The sequence below is a fragment of the Buteo buteo genome, chromosome 6 (assembly GCF_964188355.1).
Source record: "Buteo buteo chromosome 6, bButBut1.hap1.1, whole genome shotgun sequence".
Classification (NCBI taxonomy): Eukaryota; Metazoa; Chordata; class Aves; order Accipitriformes; family Accipitridae; genus Buteo; species Buteo buteo.
Window position 1 is genome coordinate 43,617,937 of NC_134176.1, and position 17,524 is coordinate 43,635,460.

The 17,524-nt window shown below is 44.8% G+C and overlaps 1 protein-coding gene across 8 annotated transcripts in view; it reads right to left on the reverse strand.

Moving 5' to 3' along the window:
- Nucleotides 1–4,899: 4,899 nt before the first annotated feature.
- Nucleotides 4,900–17,524, reverse strand: part of PHF21A (PHD finger protein 21A) — a 135,543-nt gene continuing 122,918 nt past the window's right edge. For all 8 annotated transcript variants that reach the window (XM_075030764.1, XM_075030766.1, XM_075030765.1 and 5 more), the window contains 4 exons: nucleotides 14,630–14,785; nucleotides 12,902–12,977; nucleotides 12,470–12,573; nucleotides 4,900–10,541 (listed from right to left, as the gene is read on the reverse strand). In XM_075030764.1, the coding sequence (XP_074886865.1) occupies nucleotides 10,287–10,541; nucleotides 12,470–12,573; nucleotides 12,902–12,977; nucleotides 14,630–14,785 (591 nt within the window). In that variant the 3' untranslated portion in view covers nucleotides 4,900–10,286. The remainder of the gene's footprint in view (nucleotides 10,542–12,469; nucleotides 12,574–12,901; nucleotides 12,978–14,629; nucleotides 14,786–17,524) is intronic.

A 17,524-nucleotide genomic window follows, 5' to 3' on the forward strand; every position in this document is an offset into this window, starting at 1 on the left:
CATCGTTGTTAGAACTGCCTGGTTATTAATTTTTTCTGCTGGGAGCCTGCACATGTCCGCTGGGGGGAAGGCAGGGGGAGGAGAGCAATGCAGGGGTAGCCTGAGCCTCGGCTGGGGAAAAGCAGAGCAAGCCCAGCAGTGCCTGGCGCGTTTGAAGCCTTTTCCCTTTCTGGCTGGCACAGTGGGAGGGTTGGGGAGCAGGGAGCAACAGCAGGGAAAAGAAACACCCGTGGCACCAAGCGGCAGGCACGCCGGTCCCCTGCCAGCTCCGAAACGGCTGGCGGTCACTGACTGCGGTGAGATCAAGTCTGCCGGTTCCCGGCGCCGCAGCGGGGCTGGCAACACGGGTAGCAGCGCAGCCTGCACCATTTAAATGGAGCCTGTGGCTTCATGGCTTAGGTATGTAGTCAGTTTAATCACACCCAAGTAGAAGAGATGCGGTTTCTTCTTCTGGCGGTGCTGCGGCTCATCCCCGAGACCAGCGTGAACAGCCTTGGCTTTACAAGACTGTTGGGAATAAAAAAACTGGCTCTTGGGCCACACGAGCCGCCAGCCTCGCATCTGGGGGGAGCGGGGAGGCTGAGGGGGTTATGCCAGGAGCGAGTTGTCGAGGCTTTATTTGGGAAAGGGCTGGGAAGACATTGCTAATCACTGTGAAGCCAGGCGCACCTCGACCCGACCAGTCCCTAGCAGACAGCTTTCAAACGAAAGCCAAAGCTTGCCGATATCGCTCTGCTGCCGCACTAAGAGACAAGACAGGTTTAGATCAGATCTAGGCAGTAGTTTAGCCTGCTCTCTGCTAGAGACGTGGTGGTGGCACAGTGCTGGGATGGGGCAGGCCTCTCCTGGGCGTTTCTTTGATGGCTAGGTGGCTACAGAAATGCTGGCTCTGCAGGTTTTTTGGAAGGTGTGCTGCTATGCCTGCAGCAGGAGGACTGTGTGCCATCATTTTCAGATAACGCTTCCCAGCCTAGCCAGTCCTTAGCCCAAAATGTGCCTACAAGGGTGTAGGTACCTGGAGTAAACCCAGCTCGCTGTTGGTCTCTATGTGCCCTCTGCCGGGCAGCATCAGCTGGAGGCAACCACTCAGTCAGAGCCTGTGGAGATATTCTTTAGAGCTAAAATTCATTTCTACTAACGCAGCACCCTTCTCCCTGCCAAGAAAGCAAGCCTTGAGCCGGAGCGTGCCGCAGCCATCACGCAGAGCCACGGCTCAGAAACCCCTCCTGGGGCTGGGGACCTTCTATGGGCACCGCGCCATCCCCTGTGCCTGTGGGACCCGCTGTCCCCACCTGGTACATATGGCTAAGGAGACAAGAGATTTTATTGTGTTTTATTTAGTAAAATGTTAAAATAAATAAATACAAATTGATCAGATGCTCTGTACCCCCTCCCCCACCCCAACTTTAATTTGCTAAAATCTAAACACATTTGTACCAAAACTGAAACCACAAGGGACTTGAAGGCAGCAAAGAGACTGCAGATCACTATGAGCATCAGGCTAAAAAAAATAGAGATATTTAAAAAACCCAAACCAGCTCACAAGTCGGTGTTCTCATGATGTGAATCTGTGACAACAGAGCAGTACCAGTCAGAAAGGGCATTTTACACCAGGGCCTGTAAGGACGGGAGATTGACGGGGAGAGGGGCAGCACAGGCGGCATCGGCTCACGGAGGGCAGAGCCATGGCTTTGCGGTGCGGAAACCCAGCCGGGACAGAAGCTGCCGCCGTCCCCGCGCAGCACCAGCCCTGCAGCCGCGGGGAGCTGTGCCGCCAGAACAGGGACTGTTCATCAAGAGCACCTGGAGGAGTCGGGCAGGCTGGGGAGGGACCGGGGCTTGGACACGGCACCCTTCAGCGTCAGCTCCTGGTCTGACCCCAAGCCAGGACTCCCACTTTACAGCTTGGTTTCGGGTGAAACGCTGGGGTGGGGGGAGAACGGGACGAAGCACGGCACATAGGCGGGGTGGTGGTATCAACAAGTCTACTGAGATGGTGCTGGCACGATCGCAGGAACATGAAGCTGTGATCGAGGCCTGAGTATTTTCTCTATACAAGCAGAGCTGCCTTCACAACCCGCCTGCCCTCGGCTGTGGACGACTCGGTGGGTGTTTGCAGATTAGAGCCAGTCAACTCCCAAAAGACAAAACACGGCACGGGAAAACCACCCCACTGCCGCACCAGACCTCGCAGGCAAGCAGCAGCTCACCACCGCTTCTCTGCACCACGGGCTCCACTGCTGTTGACGTGGCAAAGTTGTTTCCTTCCTCCGCAGGAGCCTGAACAAGTTGGCGCTAGCAGTTTCCTCCCACCGGTTACCTCGCTTAATCTTTGCTTAACGGAGTTTGCAACCCGTGCTTTGCTTCCGTGGGGGACCCAAGATGCCTCTGCCAGCCTAAGAGGGTGCTTGGGGGGGGTCCTGCAGCTGTAACCAGAGTGAAGCAGCTCGTGGACACAACTGCCTGTTGGCTCTGGTTGCGTGGGGCTGCCGGGAAGCTGCCTGAGCCTCAGGGGGCTTATGCGGTAGCAAAAACCCTCCTTAAGGAGGGTCTTGGCTGCCTGTCATATATGGCACCAGGAACGATTCGGAGATAACGTACCTTCTGGAAGGGAGAGCTGACAGGTAAGGCGCTACTCCTGGCTCTAGAGTCAATCACTGTTTTGATGCCAGTGATAATTAAAGTAAAGAAATGTATGAGACTATGATTAGAAATTACACAGTAGCCCAGAACAAGCAGAAACACGCAGCCTCCTGCTGCACCCAGCACGGAGCGTGACTGTACCTCTTCTTTCAACAGTGCCTGCTCCCTGTGCCCGCAGCCCATGAAAAACAGCTCTCGCAGTGTCAGAACTGCCAGTACCCGCTTAACGGAGGGGAATGCGAGGCATGGAGGCATTTCTTTCTTTCTCTTTTAAATAAGTGCCCTTCTCCCCTCAATTTCGGCATGCTCCACCTCAGAGGCCAAGATCTGGGTAACGAGCAAGGGGAACTCCTGCCCTTGCTTGCACGTGCACAGCCGCCTCCCTGTGCTGCTGCAGTATCAACCCTCAGCGCTGGGGATCCAAAATCAAGGGCGGCCACCGAACGCAGCCCCAGGAGCTGGCCTGTGCCACTGCGGGATCTGCATAAGCCACTGCCCCCCTTCCCCACCTGAGCTATGCCCCCAAGGCCATTCTGGTTGCCGACTAAGAAAAGGGCTTTCTCGAAGCTCGGAGGTAACAATACTTCATTTCTTTTCCAACACCACAGATAAAAGAAGGCAGGTGACAAAGGGGCAGGAATTGGTCGAGGTCTACATTTGCCAGTGTAAATTTAGGAAAAAGAAAAAAAGATGCAAATTCCCCAGGTGGTGAAAACACTGCTGAGTGCCAGCAGACTGATACCGCTCGCTGCTGCTGCCTTTCCGTGCCACCTCTCCACCCAGGACAGACAGAGCCAAGCTTTCAAGGCTTTTGAGTTCCCCAGGCACTCCTGATCATAAGTATGCCCTTAAGTACTTCTTCCTTCCTAGATGGGCACTGGGCTGAGTTTCTCTGTCTGAAGCATTTGACACCTGCTTGGATACTACAGAGTTAAAAACAGAAAGAGAGCTTACTCCCTCCTAACACAGGAGAGCTGGGACAGCCCTTGTCCCAGGAGGGTGCCCCATGGGCTGCTGCTTAATGTAGCCTTGATGCAAGCCCTCAGCTCCTGAAGGGTTATCTTAAACTTACCACATGCCCCTGTCTAGCTGTACTGGTGAAGTGCCCCTTTGCATGTGTCCCTAAAGAAACCAGATCCTAAGAAAACAGGGAGGCATTGCTGCACAGAGGGGTTTTGGCACAGAACTGCCAGATGTGACAGCTCAGAGCGCAGGAATCTTGCACGAATACTCCAAGAGATGGCCGAGAAGTATCTGAGTCACAGGTCCTGCCCGGCATCATCTCCTCCACTCGGGACCTGTGTAAGCTGACACTGGTTTCAAGTAGGCTGATCATGACACTTGAACTAGGAAGGTGCAACCACATTGGCAGAGCTGAACCTTTAGCTAGTCTCGGGAGTATTTCTAGCAAGATTTTTAATTAATGCGGTCCAGATTAGAGCAGGCTCCAGCTGCCCCAAGGTCTGCTTCATCTGCCTTATCCCACGTTGTAGCACAGAAGTCAAATAAGGCTCTCGTCAGGACGGCATCACTCGGCAGCAGAAGCAGAGCTAGGGATGACTTAGTGCCCGCTTCCTTCCCCATCCGCAGCTGAGCAGCTCTTTTCTCCCACCGCACTTGGTCCTTTTGGAATACAGATCAACCCAAGTCAGGAATCAAGGTAGGATAAAGAGCCTTTTTTCCCTAGTCTTTCCACTGTACTTTCAAACCCTGTAACTGCAGGAATACCTGTCTCGTCACAACAGAGCCCCATTTCACTCCTGGGTTTTTCCTACCCTCACTCTCCCTCCTTCTCCTCTCTTTCCATTTCTTCTCTCTGCTCTGCTTTATCCCACGTAATCTTCATTTCCTTTGCTCCTCCTGCTTCCTCTCTTCCTTTCCCCCGTCTCCAGCTCTGTACCCCTTCTCACTGCCCTTGCTTCTCAAAAGAGGCTTCTGTCCTTTCCTTTGTCCTTGCAGCACCCATCTCTGGCCTGGGGAGATGAGAAGCCCCAGCCTGGCTGTTCTCATGCGATACACTCCAGGGCCTTGCACAGCACAGTGATTTTCACAGCTCGTGGCTGATTTTTCACCAATGCTCTTGGCAAGCCTGTTTTCTGTTTGCTACTCAGGTAGTTTAGTAGTACTGACAGGGGATACAGACAGACCCTCACACAGGTAAGGTCTTGGTTTTCTGAAACAAGCCCACATCTTAAATTAACCTCTAGGAGAGGCGTTTGTCTTTTCATGGGTCTGTAATTACCAAGCTTACCAGTGCATGGTATAAATAATTTTCTTTATTGGCAAGTTTCAACTATGTGCTCAGCCTATACAAGACACAATGATGCAGAAAGTTCTTGTCCCAGATAAAAGATAAACATGGGGAAATGGGAGCTAAAGGTAAAGGATATAGAGTCATATTTTTCAAGTATTACATTCCATTCTGTAGGTGTTACAAACAGGACTGAGGCTCAAAGAAGGATCTGAGTAAGACGGCAATAACCTGGAGACAAGATGTCTGCAGCTCTTGTGTTTTCCTGATCCCACCTGATATTTAGGGCATTCCCTGGTCCAGGTCTGACCACTGAAAACAAGGATCCAACAGTGTGTCGCTGCGAGGCTCGCTCGCATCCCCTCAGAGACCAGTACCTAGCTGGCTGTTGGAAGGGTTCTTCGGAGACCTTTTGCCTTCTGAATGCCAGAAACTACAAAATCCACATAGTGCTTGGGAATGGCCTTTGCTGAGGTAGTTTGTTGGCCAGGCAAGCCTAAACGCCAAATGAAATTAGCTGCACGACAAAACATCTTCCTCTTTCTCCAGGTTCCTGACTCTTCTTCTACACACTTGTCAGAAAACTGTCTGCAGTAACCCAGCAAGGTTGAACTTGCTCTGGATCTTCAGAATTCCCAAGGGAGGACAAATGGAGGTGAAGCAAGGTCAAAACAGTTCTGAAAAGACACAACAAATTCTGCCCAAAGGGGCATGGTCCACAAGGAAGTGTAGTATCGGTATTTCAGTGGTTATCTGAGCAGCTCACTGAGAGAGGCCCTCAGTAAAAGAGTGAACTGTGGTTTGACATCAGAATTGGCATTTTAAAAACATGTTTCATTAAAAAACATGTATTCATCATTAGTGCTTCACAAGCAAAGAGGGCAGGGTGCAACCCAGCTGGGGAAAAAAAAGCAAGAGAAGCATGTGCACTGCAAATTCACAAATATTTTCCACTGTATCCACACGGGAAGGAAATTTCAGAGTTTACTCCCTGTACTGTGGGCTGCTACAGCTTGGTGGGGCTAAGAGGGAGATTTCACTCTGGGTCCTCCTGAATGCTGATCAAGCTGCTTTTCAGGGCTGTCTCTGCAACAGTACAGGGAAGAAGATGATTTGAAGCCAGGGAGGTCAGAATTAGGGTTCACATTTCCAGACAGCTGGAATACACATTTGCTCTCTTAAGCCTGGTCAGCTAGGAAGGATAAAATACAATATTGTTCTTCCTACCAACCACAAAACCAACAGATCTGCCCTTAAAATTATCACCTCTTTAATTTCTAGGTTAGCAGCTTTTAGTTCATATCCCCACCAACAGAAACTTGCTTGCAACAAAGAACAAAGTCCTTGTTTTGCTCATGCAAACCATTAGTTCATCCTACCAACATGGTAACTCCTGGCTAATGATGTCCTCAAAGAATCATCCATGCTACTCACCCTACTCGCCAATCTTCCCTAGAAGTATTGCCTTTACTGCGTTTTGTACAGCACTAAACCCACCGCTGGCTCTAAACGAACATAATGAGAATATTAATGATAATACTAATTCTTCTAGCCAGGTCACACCCTCACTTTCCCACTCTGACCACAACACACCTTTCCAGCTGTTTAAAGAACAGATTGCAAGGAGGAGGGAAAAAACTACTTCTGCAATGCTTACTCTGTTTCTGAGCAAAGAAGCAGGGTGACTTCTTAAAGCCCTTAGCACTGGGCTGAGAGCCAGGGCCGTCTCTGATGTGAGCCTCCTCTGTGGTCTCATCTCCTCCTTTATAACTGAGATTTAAAAGCCACTTATTTCCCATCAATGACAAGCAATGACATAAGAATTAGTTAATATCTTGATGGTGGTTTGGAAATACAAAACGCCAGTCATTATGACAGCTTCCCAAAGAGCAGAAGTTTTAGTACAAACTCACCCTCTCTCAAATATTACATGAGAAAAAAACCAAACCAGTCCAAACCCAGAAGACAAATTTGAGCTTCTAAGCTGTCAGAGTTTAAATTTCTCCCTTGATTGGAAACTCTTAGAACAGCTAGAAAACCAACAGTTTCCTCTGTGTTTAGCAAATGGCAATTCCCCTTCCACCCTATTGTTGCTAATTGGGCAGAGATAACCCCAATTTACTTGTGTCTATGTAGCAGCATCATTGCCAGTGTCAGTGCAGCCCTGGGAATGCTCCTTGCCTATTGACTGATACTGCTGCAGAGCCAGGAGGGAAAGCATCCAAACGGGATCAGCGAGAGAGAGAGAGAAAACTACCTAGCAGCATCGAAAAGTCTAAGTTAAGATCATTTCTCTGCCAGGTAATGATTAACTAAAGGCGTCCTTTTACAGTCTGGAATACAAATGCTGTAAGAAAAGGGACATAAAAGTCTATACTTATCTACTCGGATTCTGGAGACAAGCAGATGCCTCAGAAAAGCAGTAATAGCTGTTTTAAGATCTCCTGGCTGGTTAACTGCACTCAAATTTAAATACGGCTACCAGTGAATTTCACTTCCATCCCCTCCTGAATTGGCAAAGAAAACAGAAGGACTATTGAGTCTTCAGGCATAGCTTGCTACCCCCAAATAGTGCAGTGCTTCCAAGAGAGCTCAGAAGGTAACACCAGAAGTAAGAACATGAGAACCATGAAGCCTCAGCGCACCTATCCCTAGAGACTGTCTCTTACCAGGAATGTACTCGATGCTTCAGAAGATGATGTTAAGAATTACCCAAGTGGCCAACTACAGAACAACCTGGCCAAAAAGGCAGTTTCTCCTGAGTATCTGGCCGTTAGCTGCTGGCTCATATTCTAAAGAAAGAAGGCTCATGTTCAGTTTGTTTTTTCTCTTCATCCCTTCAAATACGTAGTCCTTTGTTTAAGTGCTATGGGTTGCTGGCACAGTGCTGCCCTATGGTAATGAGCCCCACTGGTAACTGGGTTGATGGAAGGACATTTTTAGTTTGACCAGTTTTGACATCGTCTGCCCAGCTGTCTCCTTGCCACTTGTGCTAACATATCCTTCCAGCTCTGCTAGTTCCAGAACAGAACTCAAACATCACAAGACAGAGTCGAGGTTATCACAGGTTCAGCTGAGAAGTGCACGTAAGAGTCACTTTCCCAACTACAGACAAAATGTGAGAACTCGGGATATCAGTTCTGAGCTCAGAGCTGAAAATAGTGCACACGCCTACAGAAGGAATAAAAGTCCTTAAAGGGCAGAAGGGCAACCTAAAGGAGAGGGAAGCAAACAGCTCCAAGAATCCCACAGAAGCATACTTGGCTGTAGCAGCAGAGAGACTCTCTCAGGCTATGTAGTGTCTGGAGTATTCACTTCTTGCTCAGAAATGCATCCTTGAAATCCAAACCTTTTCTATCTTCCACTAGAAACAGCTGAGCAGGTCTGCCTTGCCACCCAACGCCATGCTCTCAAGGGCACCGCACCGGGGACTCTGCCTCACATTGTGTATAGTGGCTCAACTCTGCTCCCACTGGAAGTAAAGGGAGTTTTCCCAGTACTTACAGTAGAAACAGGGTTTGCCCAAAAGTTTATATGCAGTAGTGAAACTAGGCAGCTCTGGGACACAACCCTACATGACCAGAATCAGCACTCTAAACTGAGACAGACCCCACAATAACAGGAAGCACAAGGCAAGCTTTGCTATCTAGAGTGAAAAGATTATACATAAGAGATGAACTTCTTAAACAAGAGGATGTAACAGAAGGCGATTTCAGCCTAACCAACTCACTTTCATTCTCAAGCTCTAATCAGTCTGTATCACAAAACTATAAAAGCCTTAAACAAGCACGCTGCCAATTGCTTCTCTCTGGGTTACGAATGCATGAAAGAATGGGGAAGATATGGTAACAGCAGAGACAAGCCTGGCAGATCCTCCAGGTGGGGTGAGATCCAGCACTGTAGGATTTGATTCTCTTTAGAGTTTAGCCAGTAGCATGTATGGTATAATCTATGGAAACTGTCCCATTGGATTTTAAAACACAAACACAGCAGAATGTCATCATAAATAAGCAAAGTCTGTGTTAAAAAATTCTAAGTACACAGCGTTTTCTCCAGTTCTGACACCTTTTTAATAGAAATCACTTGTTTAGGAAACAAATAGCACTTTTGTAATTTTTTTTTTTTTACAATGTTTCTTACCTTGATCTTATTTTAAGTAACACTAGGAAGACCTCAATATCTTTTATTTTCCTTTTTAATTTAAAAAAGTTGTTTTTTTTTTCCCCCAGATACAAAGATTTTGCCCTTGCATAAAAAAACAGTGCCCAAAACGATGACACAAGGACTCACAAAGACTCACTGTATCTCACTGACACTATTACTTCTAATCTATACCATGCAAGGTCCCATCTACCTCTTTAATTAGACTGTCAGCCTGAAAAACAGCTTTTCTATTCCTTATTTAGTTCTTGTTACCAAAAGAAGAGAAAGGAAGTGAAAGAAAAGGACATTTCTCTGTTCAGTTCACACATCTGGGTCATGTGCTACTTTGTTCAGGATACCTTTGTTGTTTATAAATATAGAAAAGGGTTGGAATCTCATTTTCAAGTAATCGATGCACATTTTCTCTTGGGACACCTCCGTCCAATGCTCCAAGCTGACCCTGGATTCTGGCCCTCTATTTTCCCATTCCCAACATAGACTTTCTGGATGAGTGTGAGGACCCAAACCAATTCTGCAAAGCATGTCTGTTGTTTAATGTGAAGAAACAGGATTAACCCAAAGCTGTTGGGACAGTAGATACTCAGCCTGTACATGTGCTGGTTACTCAGTGAAAAGTCCATCTCCTTTCCTTTTGTACATCTCCTGTCTAAACAATAGTAAATACTGCTTATTTGATAGACTTGTCCCTTCTGGGCACTGGGATTTGATAATTTATATTTCTGGTTTTTTTGGTTTAATAGTACTGAGAGTTTAGAAACAGGAAAAGCCCACAGGCTCTTTGGACTTGTTTTTGTTTTCCCCTAGCTAAACAAACTGTTCTGCAAATAAGGATTTGAAACCTGCTCTCCTCCCTCATCCCTGCTCCTCACCCCAAACAAAAATAAAACAAACCTATAGTGGCTGTGGAGGCTGCTGCAGGCACACACTGGTGTAAAATATAGAGAGAGTAAATATATTATTTCACTTGGCATGGTGCTGGCAAAGAACCCCCAGCTGGCACTATTCATGTAACATGATCCAAACTTTGCATGTACACACAGAATAAGAAGGATCAATTGGCAAACTCCGGTGCCGCCTGGCACAAGCATCTTCACGCTCTCTCTGGAACCAAAGAACTAAAGAATTCTGCACTTTCCAGAAGAAATCCGGTTTTGCTTTTCTAGAGTTTCATTATTTTGCTCTTCCTCCTCGCCGCCACCTCCCTTGGCTCCTTCTTAACTTCACTGTGTTATTTAGTCTCATCGCCCTTGTTACAGTTCACCATGCAGCTCTGGGAAGGGGAGGGGGCTAAGGTGGAGGTGGCAGCATTAGTATTGTTAGTGGAGTCCATGCCATTGGAGATGGCTACTGAATTGACCTCAGAGTTTATGGGTTTTGAAAGGTCGATGCCTTGGATGAGGCGGATCAGCTGTTTTACCTTCTCCAAGGAGCTGTGCATCTCCTTCTGTTTTGCAAGGATGGTATTCTTCATTTCCATGCATTTCTGCAGCAAAACAGAAAAGCAGTAATAAGTTCAAGCTTATGAATTAAAGAAGGTAAAAGAAGGAATATGATGTTCACAGATCTAAATATAAATATGCAGAAAAGAGGCTGCAACTACAATTTCACTTTCCCAGCCTAGAAGAAAGAGAGTCTCAGGGCTGTGTTCACAGGAGAATTCGTATTTGCAGGCTGAGGAATTAAATTGCCAGTACGTAGCTGTCACCTGGTATGGCCCCCTTTCATCCCAAGGTGTTTTGCAAATGAACACAGACAGCTCCATCCTTTTGTGTTCCTTTTGAAGGGAAACTTCCAAGTATATGTTCTTCTTATTTTTTCTATTAGTATTGCATTGCTGAAATTTCTTTAGCTCAGATCTGCAAACTCAGGCATCCTACTGCAGCTGACTGCTGACAGTGTGTGTGCAGGCCACTAAAGGGATACAGCCTTTGCTTTCACATATATTTTAGCAGGAACATCACTTCCTTCTCTCAATAAATAAAGGGGTACTTGAAAAGAAAAACAAGCCCTTCTTGACTTGAAAATCTTATTTTGTGGACACTTCTTTCTCTTAGAAGCAAAAGTAACCTAGCTAGCTCATCAGGTAAGAGTCAGCATAAAATAACTGTAAAAAAAGTCCAGAAATGATGTTTCAAGGGTGAAAAACTGGTTATATCTACATTTGAAACTCTCAAAAAGGAGATGGTAGCTATGTCTGTAACATTGAGGTTCTTACATGAAGATGGCAACCTTCCTACATTTCTTAAACCTTTTATCCATGCTGATCTCCAGACACTGTTGGTTTCAGCTTTACTGTTTTCACACACAGCTCATAGCATCATAAAAACACCACAATATTTAGACCTAATGTGTCTTTTTTGGACAGTTCCAATGAAAGCATAAAAAAATGACTCGATCATAGAAAATAAACCATTCTCCTTACCTACTGTCAATCCCTCACATTAAGGGCTTGCATCTGCCTGGGTACATCACAGAGAAACAGTGTTAGTGCTCTAGTGCTGCTCAGGTTATGCCCAGCTACTGCTAACCAGAAGATGACAGTCTCTAGAACTGCTAACCAGCACCTCTCACCACTTGTTTTCTCCCAGTTGTTTTATTTGTACGGTCAGCATTTAGGGGTCTATAAACATGGGACATTTACTTTTGTCCTAATAGGTAAAGACAGGCAGACCAGAAAGTGCATCTGTATTTAAAAAGAAAAGCCTGTACTTACGTATCCAGCCTTACAGATGCTGCCACATAAGAGATTACAGTATTTTTAATTCTGTGACACTGACTAGGGCTACACCAAGTGAGAGGCTCAAACTTTACACTGGCAACTCAAGAGCCTGATTTGCATAGAGCAAATCAATATGTATGCTCCAATTACTGTGATAAACTAAGGTGGGAACTACAGTTTCTGGTTCCAAGTATGACATTGTCTGATTAATATTATGCAGTGTCCAGCTGCTGACTGCCAAGGCAACATGTCAAAAGCCTGAGAGTCAGTCATGAGTCAACAGTCACTTTTGTGTTAGGAAGGTCTAGGAAGTGCACCAGGACTGTAACTCTTATTACACACAGAGGCCCAACCATTCTTATTTAAGTTAGCCACTGGGGAATTGGACTTAATCTACTGCCCACAGACAACAATGCTCTGGGTCATGTTTGTCACCTGCTGATATTATAGGTCACTGTATGTCTACAATGTATGGTCAGCATGGATCATGTATAAGTGACTCAATGTAAGTATACGTTGCCTGTATTTCATTCCTGCTCCCCAAAGTCCTAAAAAGCAAATGAAAGTGCTCACTCAATTCTCAGTAAATCCAGTGGACGACAGGTCTTGTACATGGACTCACTCTACAGTTTTCTCTCTGCATTCTGGCACCAGAACACAGGTGCAGAGTTATTTGCGAGGGCAATACTCACCGTTATAGAATTGCTGAGCTGTTTGACCTTCTGCTCTAGTTGTTCTCTTTCCTGTTTTAAATCTGAACTCCATTTAAGTAGTTTCTGTTTTTCCTCTTCTTTTGCTGCAAAACAGAATATTAATCAGACTATTTAAAATGTTCCTGTTACAACAGTGAATAGAGGATCTAAACTGCTTCATGTAAAGAGGGTAATTGTGTTTCAAGTCAATTTAACAACTTGTGCGCTAAATCATGCCCAAAATTTCACCTACACACACAAGCATCACAGAAGGCTTAACAAATATTGAAACTGCTATTTTCACTTCACTAGTGATTAAGGTTCTTCCCTTTTAACTTCCTTTTGCAAAGCAAGTACCATTCTATCCCATTCCTAAAATAACATCTTCCATTATTAAAAGTGAAACAGAAGTGTTGTTCTGCATTTTCCTACCTGCTTTATACGCAATATATGAATGAACAATTGCTAAAGTTCCTGGCCATGGGATTGCTTCTTCCTTCTTTAGCATCTGGAAGAAAAGCATTTAGAGATTTAGATGGTACACAATCCACCTCTAAGAAAGCAAAAAGGAAAGAGAGAAAGAGGGAAAGACTGAGGATTTTCTTTTATGGCTATCATTAGCCTCAGCCCTGTTAACAAGAAGCGTCACAGACCTGTTCTGAGATTTAACAGAGAGAATTATTCACAACTGTATTGTGGCTCCCGCAAAGCAGGCCTGTTTCTTACAAATGTCAGCATTTTCTCAAATTCCCTCCATAGCCACAAATAAAGTCTACTAATGAAACTGAACAACTTAAAAGAGGAATGAAAGGATAATATACCTGAACTCAAACTTGCCAGGAGACATAAACGTTATTTCATGGTTCAGACAAATTGCTGATCTTAGTTGTTCTGGGATAAAAGTTTTCATGGCACAGAACAGTCTCCACACCATACATTCAAACATCACACTTCCTGGCTAGTAAAACATGAAACCATCCTATCTCCCCTTTTTATCAGAATCATCTTAATAGAGTTGTCAAACCCTCTTTATAAGGGTAAGTACCATTTATATCTTTCAGATCCTTCCTATGTATTCCTTCCTAACAAAATTTATTTTGAGAGGAAAGACAAGTATTTTTAATAAATAAATCAGAGGCGTGTCTCAGAAGATAGAGGACTTGGTCACTTTACAGTGAAATTACTTGGATTCCGCCCCCCCCCCCCCCCATTTTGTGGAAACCTATCACAGAAATAGGAAGAAGAGGGATAAGGTGAGAGTAGGCAAGAGCAGGAATAGGGAAGTGGTAGCACTCCCTCCTCTCTCATAACCACTGACCAAGTCACCTGAATTTTTCATTTTCATTCTTTTGAACAGCGTATCATACATCAGGCTGTTTTCTTATGTTGCCATCTGGCTAACCGAAGGTCACATGGGCAACCAAGCAATATGCTACATTAGACAGAATGCTAACAGCTTCAGGCTGCTGATTATCAGCAATCCTTTGCAACTTCTGGAGTTCCATGTAAGGGTTAGGAATACAATAGTTTACTTCTTTGTCTTGTCATCTCAGTGGAATTATAAACAAAATATTAAAATATAATCTGTTCACTTCAATTGTGTACTTTCAGAGAGGGATCTAGAATGAAGAACCACCAAACTGTTCGCCTATTTTCATTACACTGATGCTGGCTGGTATTATTAGAGACGTCACTGAAGACAACCTTTCTGATGTTTGATTTATATAAGCAAACAGGGGCTTATATTTGCTCTATCTATTGAGGTAGGCTTGTGCAAATGTTTTATTTATTTGTCCAGAAGAATATACTAATAACTTTTGAAGAAACAATAAGCTTAAGATGAACAGCAAAATTTCTGTGGGTCATAGAGAACCTTTCCCAAAAGTCTGTGTGCTTTGGCCCAGTAAAAACAGTAAAAACACAAGGGTAACAAATAAAGATCCCAAATCTGGGAGCAAAACCTAACAGTTTTGTATTTGCACACATTCCAACAGAGGCAATTCGATCAAATTCACACAAGCCTTATTACAGATCAAATAGATTTTTTTCAGCGTCAGGCTGTCTCGATCTAAGTAAGCCAAGTGATCTGGTTATTTTCTTTAACATGGAAAATTCTTCATAGCGCATTGTATATAACTCTTCCTGTCTGTCAAACAATACCTGGTCTTGACATTTGGGACAGATCCACATGCCCTTGGGAATGGTTTTCAGAGGCGGGTCCAGACAGTCCAGGTGATAAACACGTGAACACGTGTCACACATCAGCAACTGCCCGCTTTTTCTGCAAACACTGCAAAAATCCTCATGGATATCGCCCTATAAAATTGAGGGGAAAGGGTGTGGGTGAGAGAAAGAGAGAGAAGGCAAAAAGTGAACTTTGACCTTTGACATCTACATCCTAGTTGAATGCAAAGTTTACAGCACAAACTATTTCTAAGGGGATTCCAAATGGTCAAGCCCTTTTTAGGCTGTAAAACAGGAAAACGAGGCAAGATGTCAGAAACACTGACATCTGTCCTCCCAAACACTCCCTCTGTCCTCCCAAGGCAAAATGTTACAACAAACACTTATTACCATAGCTTCTCTTAACAACTGCTACCCCATGGCCTTTCTTCTTTAAGTTTCCCCTTTACCCTGCTTTTTTTATTTTATTTTTTTTTTCCTAAAGTAATGAGCTACCCACTTTCCTAACCCTTCTCATTTCTGGATATAAGCACAACTCCACTTCATGAATGCTGATGAGACTGTCTCTTGCCAGTAATAGTATGTAAGAAACCCCAGCTGAGTGACTTAAAAGAACCTGTCAAATATTTAGGTCACTTTTAGAAATGAAACTGGAAGGAAAAGGTGTTGTGCTTGTAAATGAAAAAGAACAGAATGAACGACGATCTGAGACAATTCTTTTTACTTCACTTAGGTTACCTCAAGTTGCACCAAAAAAGCTGTGACTCAAAATTTTCTCATTCTCTATTGAGAGTGGTTTATGTTTCATCACTAACACAGGCTGAGAGCCAGGATGAAGGAATACCAAGAGAGATTTTCTAACTAAGGATTTTTTAAAAGAAAGGATTGAAAACATTACTGGCAGTGGCTCTCAAAAAAACCTAGATTTAGTAACTATTGCATCATCATCAGAGAGAATTTTTTTCTATAGCCATTAACTTCCCAGAAAGGTAAGTCTGATTTTTGTCACTTCTTCCCTCTCTCTCCTCCTGTTACTCCCATCTCATGCTTGGAGTAGTGGTGGTGTTTCTGTTTGTATTTCGGCTATTTGAACAAAGAGGTATGAAACAAAGATGGCTCAACATCCACAGAGGGGGAGAGGGGCACCCCAGCCCTCTCCTCTCACCACCTGTGGGCTGTCCTGGCAACTCGACATAGTCAAGACCCCACCTGGAGTCTGAAATATGCACTTCTCACCGACTTTGGTTAAAGTCTCACACACACAAGAGATCTGCAAACCCACAATCTTAACACGTGTGGGTTGAGTCAAACTGTGCGTATACACTCCCCCTGTATGAAATATCAATGTGTGCAAGGTTTCATTTTGACCCATACAGTCTTTTCACGTGCGTGAATAAGTTCTATCAATTTGGAGGGTAGCAGATTTGGCTGTGAACTTACACATTAAGTTGCCAGGCAAGAAAAATGACGCTGATCTCTACTACGGATAAAATATTAAACATATTAGAAGAATGACACACAAGCAATCTGCTCAGGTTTCTGCTTCCCGGCTCTACTGCTGATGAGGCCTTTCTTCAAAGGGAAGGCTATCCTTCTTTTAATTCCCAAGGTTAGCACTGATGTCATGTTTTGTAAAGGATCAATTTTCAGTGCCATGTTTTGGTTCCGTAACTCCCAGGTATCACTGAGAGCTGGGTTATAGTATTACTTCATCCTTTAACACCAAAAGGTTCCTCAGTGTTAAATGAAGAAGTAAATGAGTGACATCTCATGCCTCTTGTGAAGTGATCTGTGTAACCAGGCTGGGAAGAACTTCTTTTCCTCTATCATGCGTTCTGTGAGTACAAGGAAAAGAAGGCAGGCAGGTGTCCTGGTTTCAGCTGGGACAGAGTTGATTTTCTTTCCAGTAGCTGGTATAGTGTTATGATTTGGGTTCAGCATGAGAAGAATGTTGATAACACACTGATGTTTTCAGTTGTTGCTGAGTAGTGTTTAGTCGAAAGTCAAGGATTTTCCAGCTTCTCATGGCCAGCCAGCAAGAGGGCTGGAGGGGCACAAGAAGCTGGGAGGGGACACAGCCAGGACAGCTGACCCAAACTGACCAAAGGGGTATTCCAGACCATATGACATCATGCCCAGTATATAAACTGGGGGGAGTTGGCTGGCCGGGCACTGTGGCTCAGGGATTGGCTGGGCATTGGTCAGCTGGTGGTGAGCAATTGTGTTGCGCATCACCTGTTTTGTATATTCTATTATTATTATTATTTTCCCTTCCTTTTCTGTCCTGTTAAACTGTCTTTATCTCAACCATGAGTTTTACTTTTTTGTTTTCTGATTTTCTCTCTCATCCCACAGCAGGGGTGGGGAATGTGCGAGCTGCTGTGTGGTGCTTAATTGCCCGTTGGGGTTAAACCACAACAGTAGGAGATGTCACAAAAGCTGAAACAAAATCCTCTGCAACCTAAGGCAAAATTTAAGAGGAGAATTCTCACATTTTAGAAGGAAATTCTCATTCTAGAGAATTACATGTGTTAAGATGCTTTGGTTGCCACAGACTACATGATGGCACTTCGTAACTGGCTCGGGTGCAAAATTATTGGTGTGTTGAAAACAAAACCTGTTTTGTCTAATACCTTGCAGAAAGAGACACATGCAGCTGCTTCTTGAGGGGGAGACATTTAGACCCAGAACCTTCTAAATTCAACTGAATGCTGCAAAACCTGAAGTGACACAGCTGGTCAGTGTGCAGTGCAGCTGAACGCGTTGAGATGACAACAGACGTGCACAAAATCCAGAGTCCTATTTTTGGTAATGCAAAATTCAGGGCATTTCCTCAGAATTAATAACCAGCCTTACCAAAATCCCAGCCAC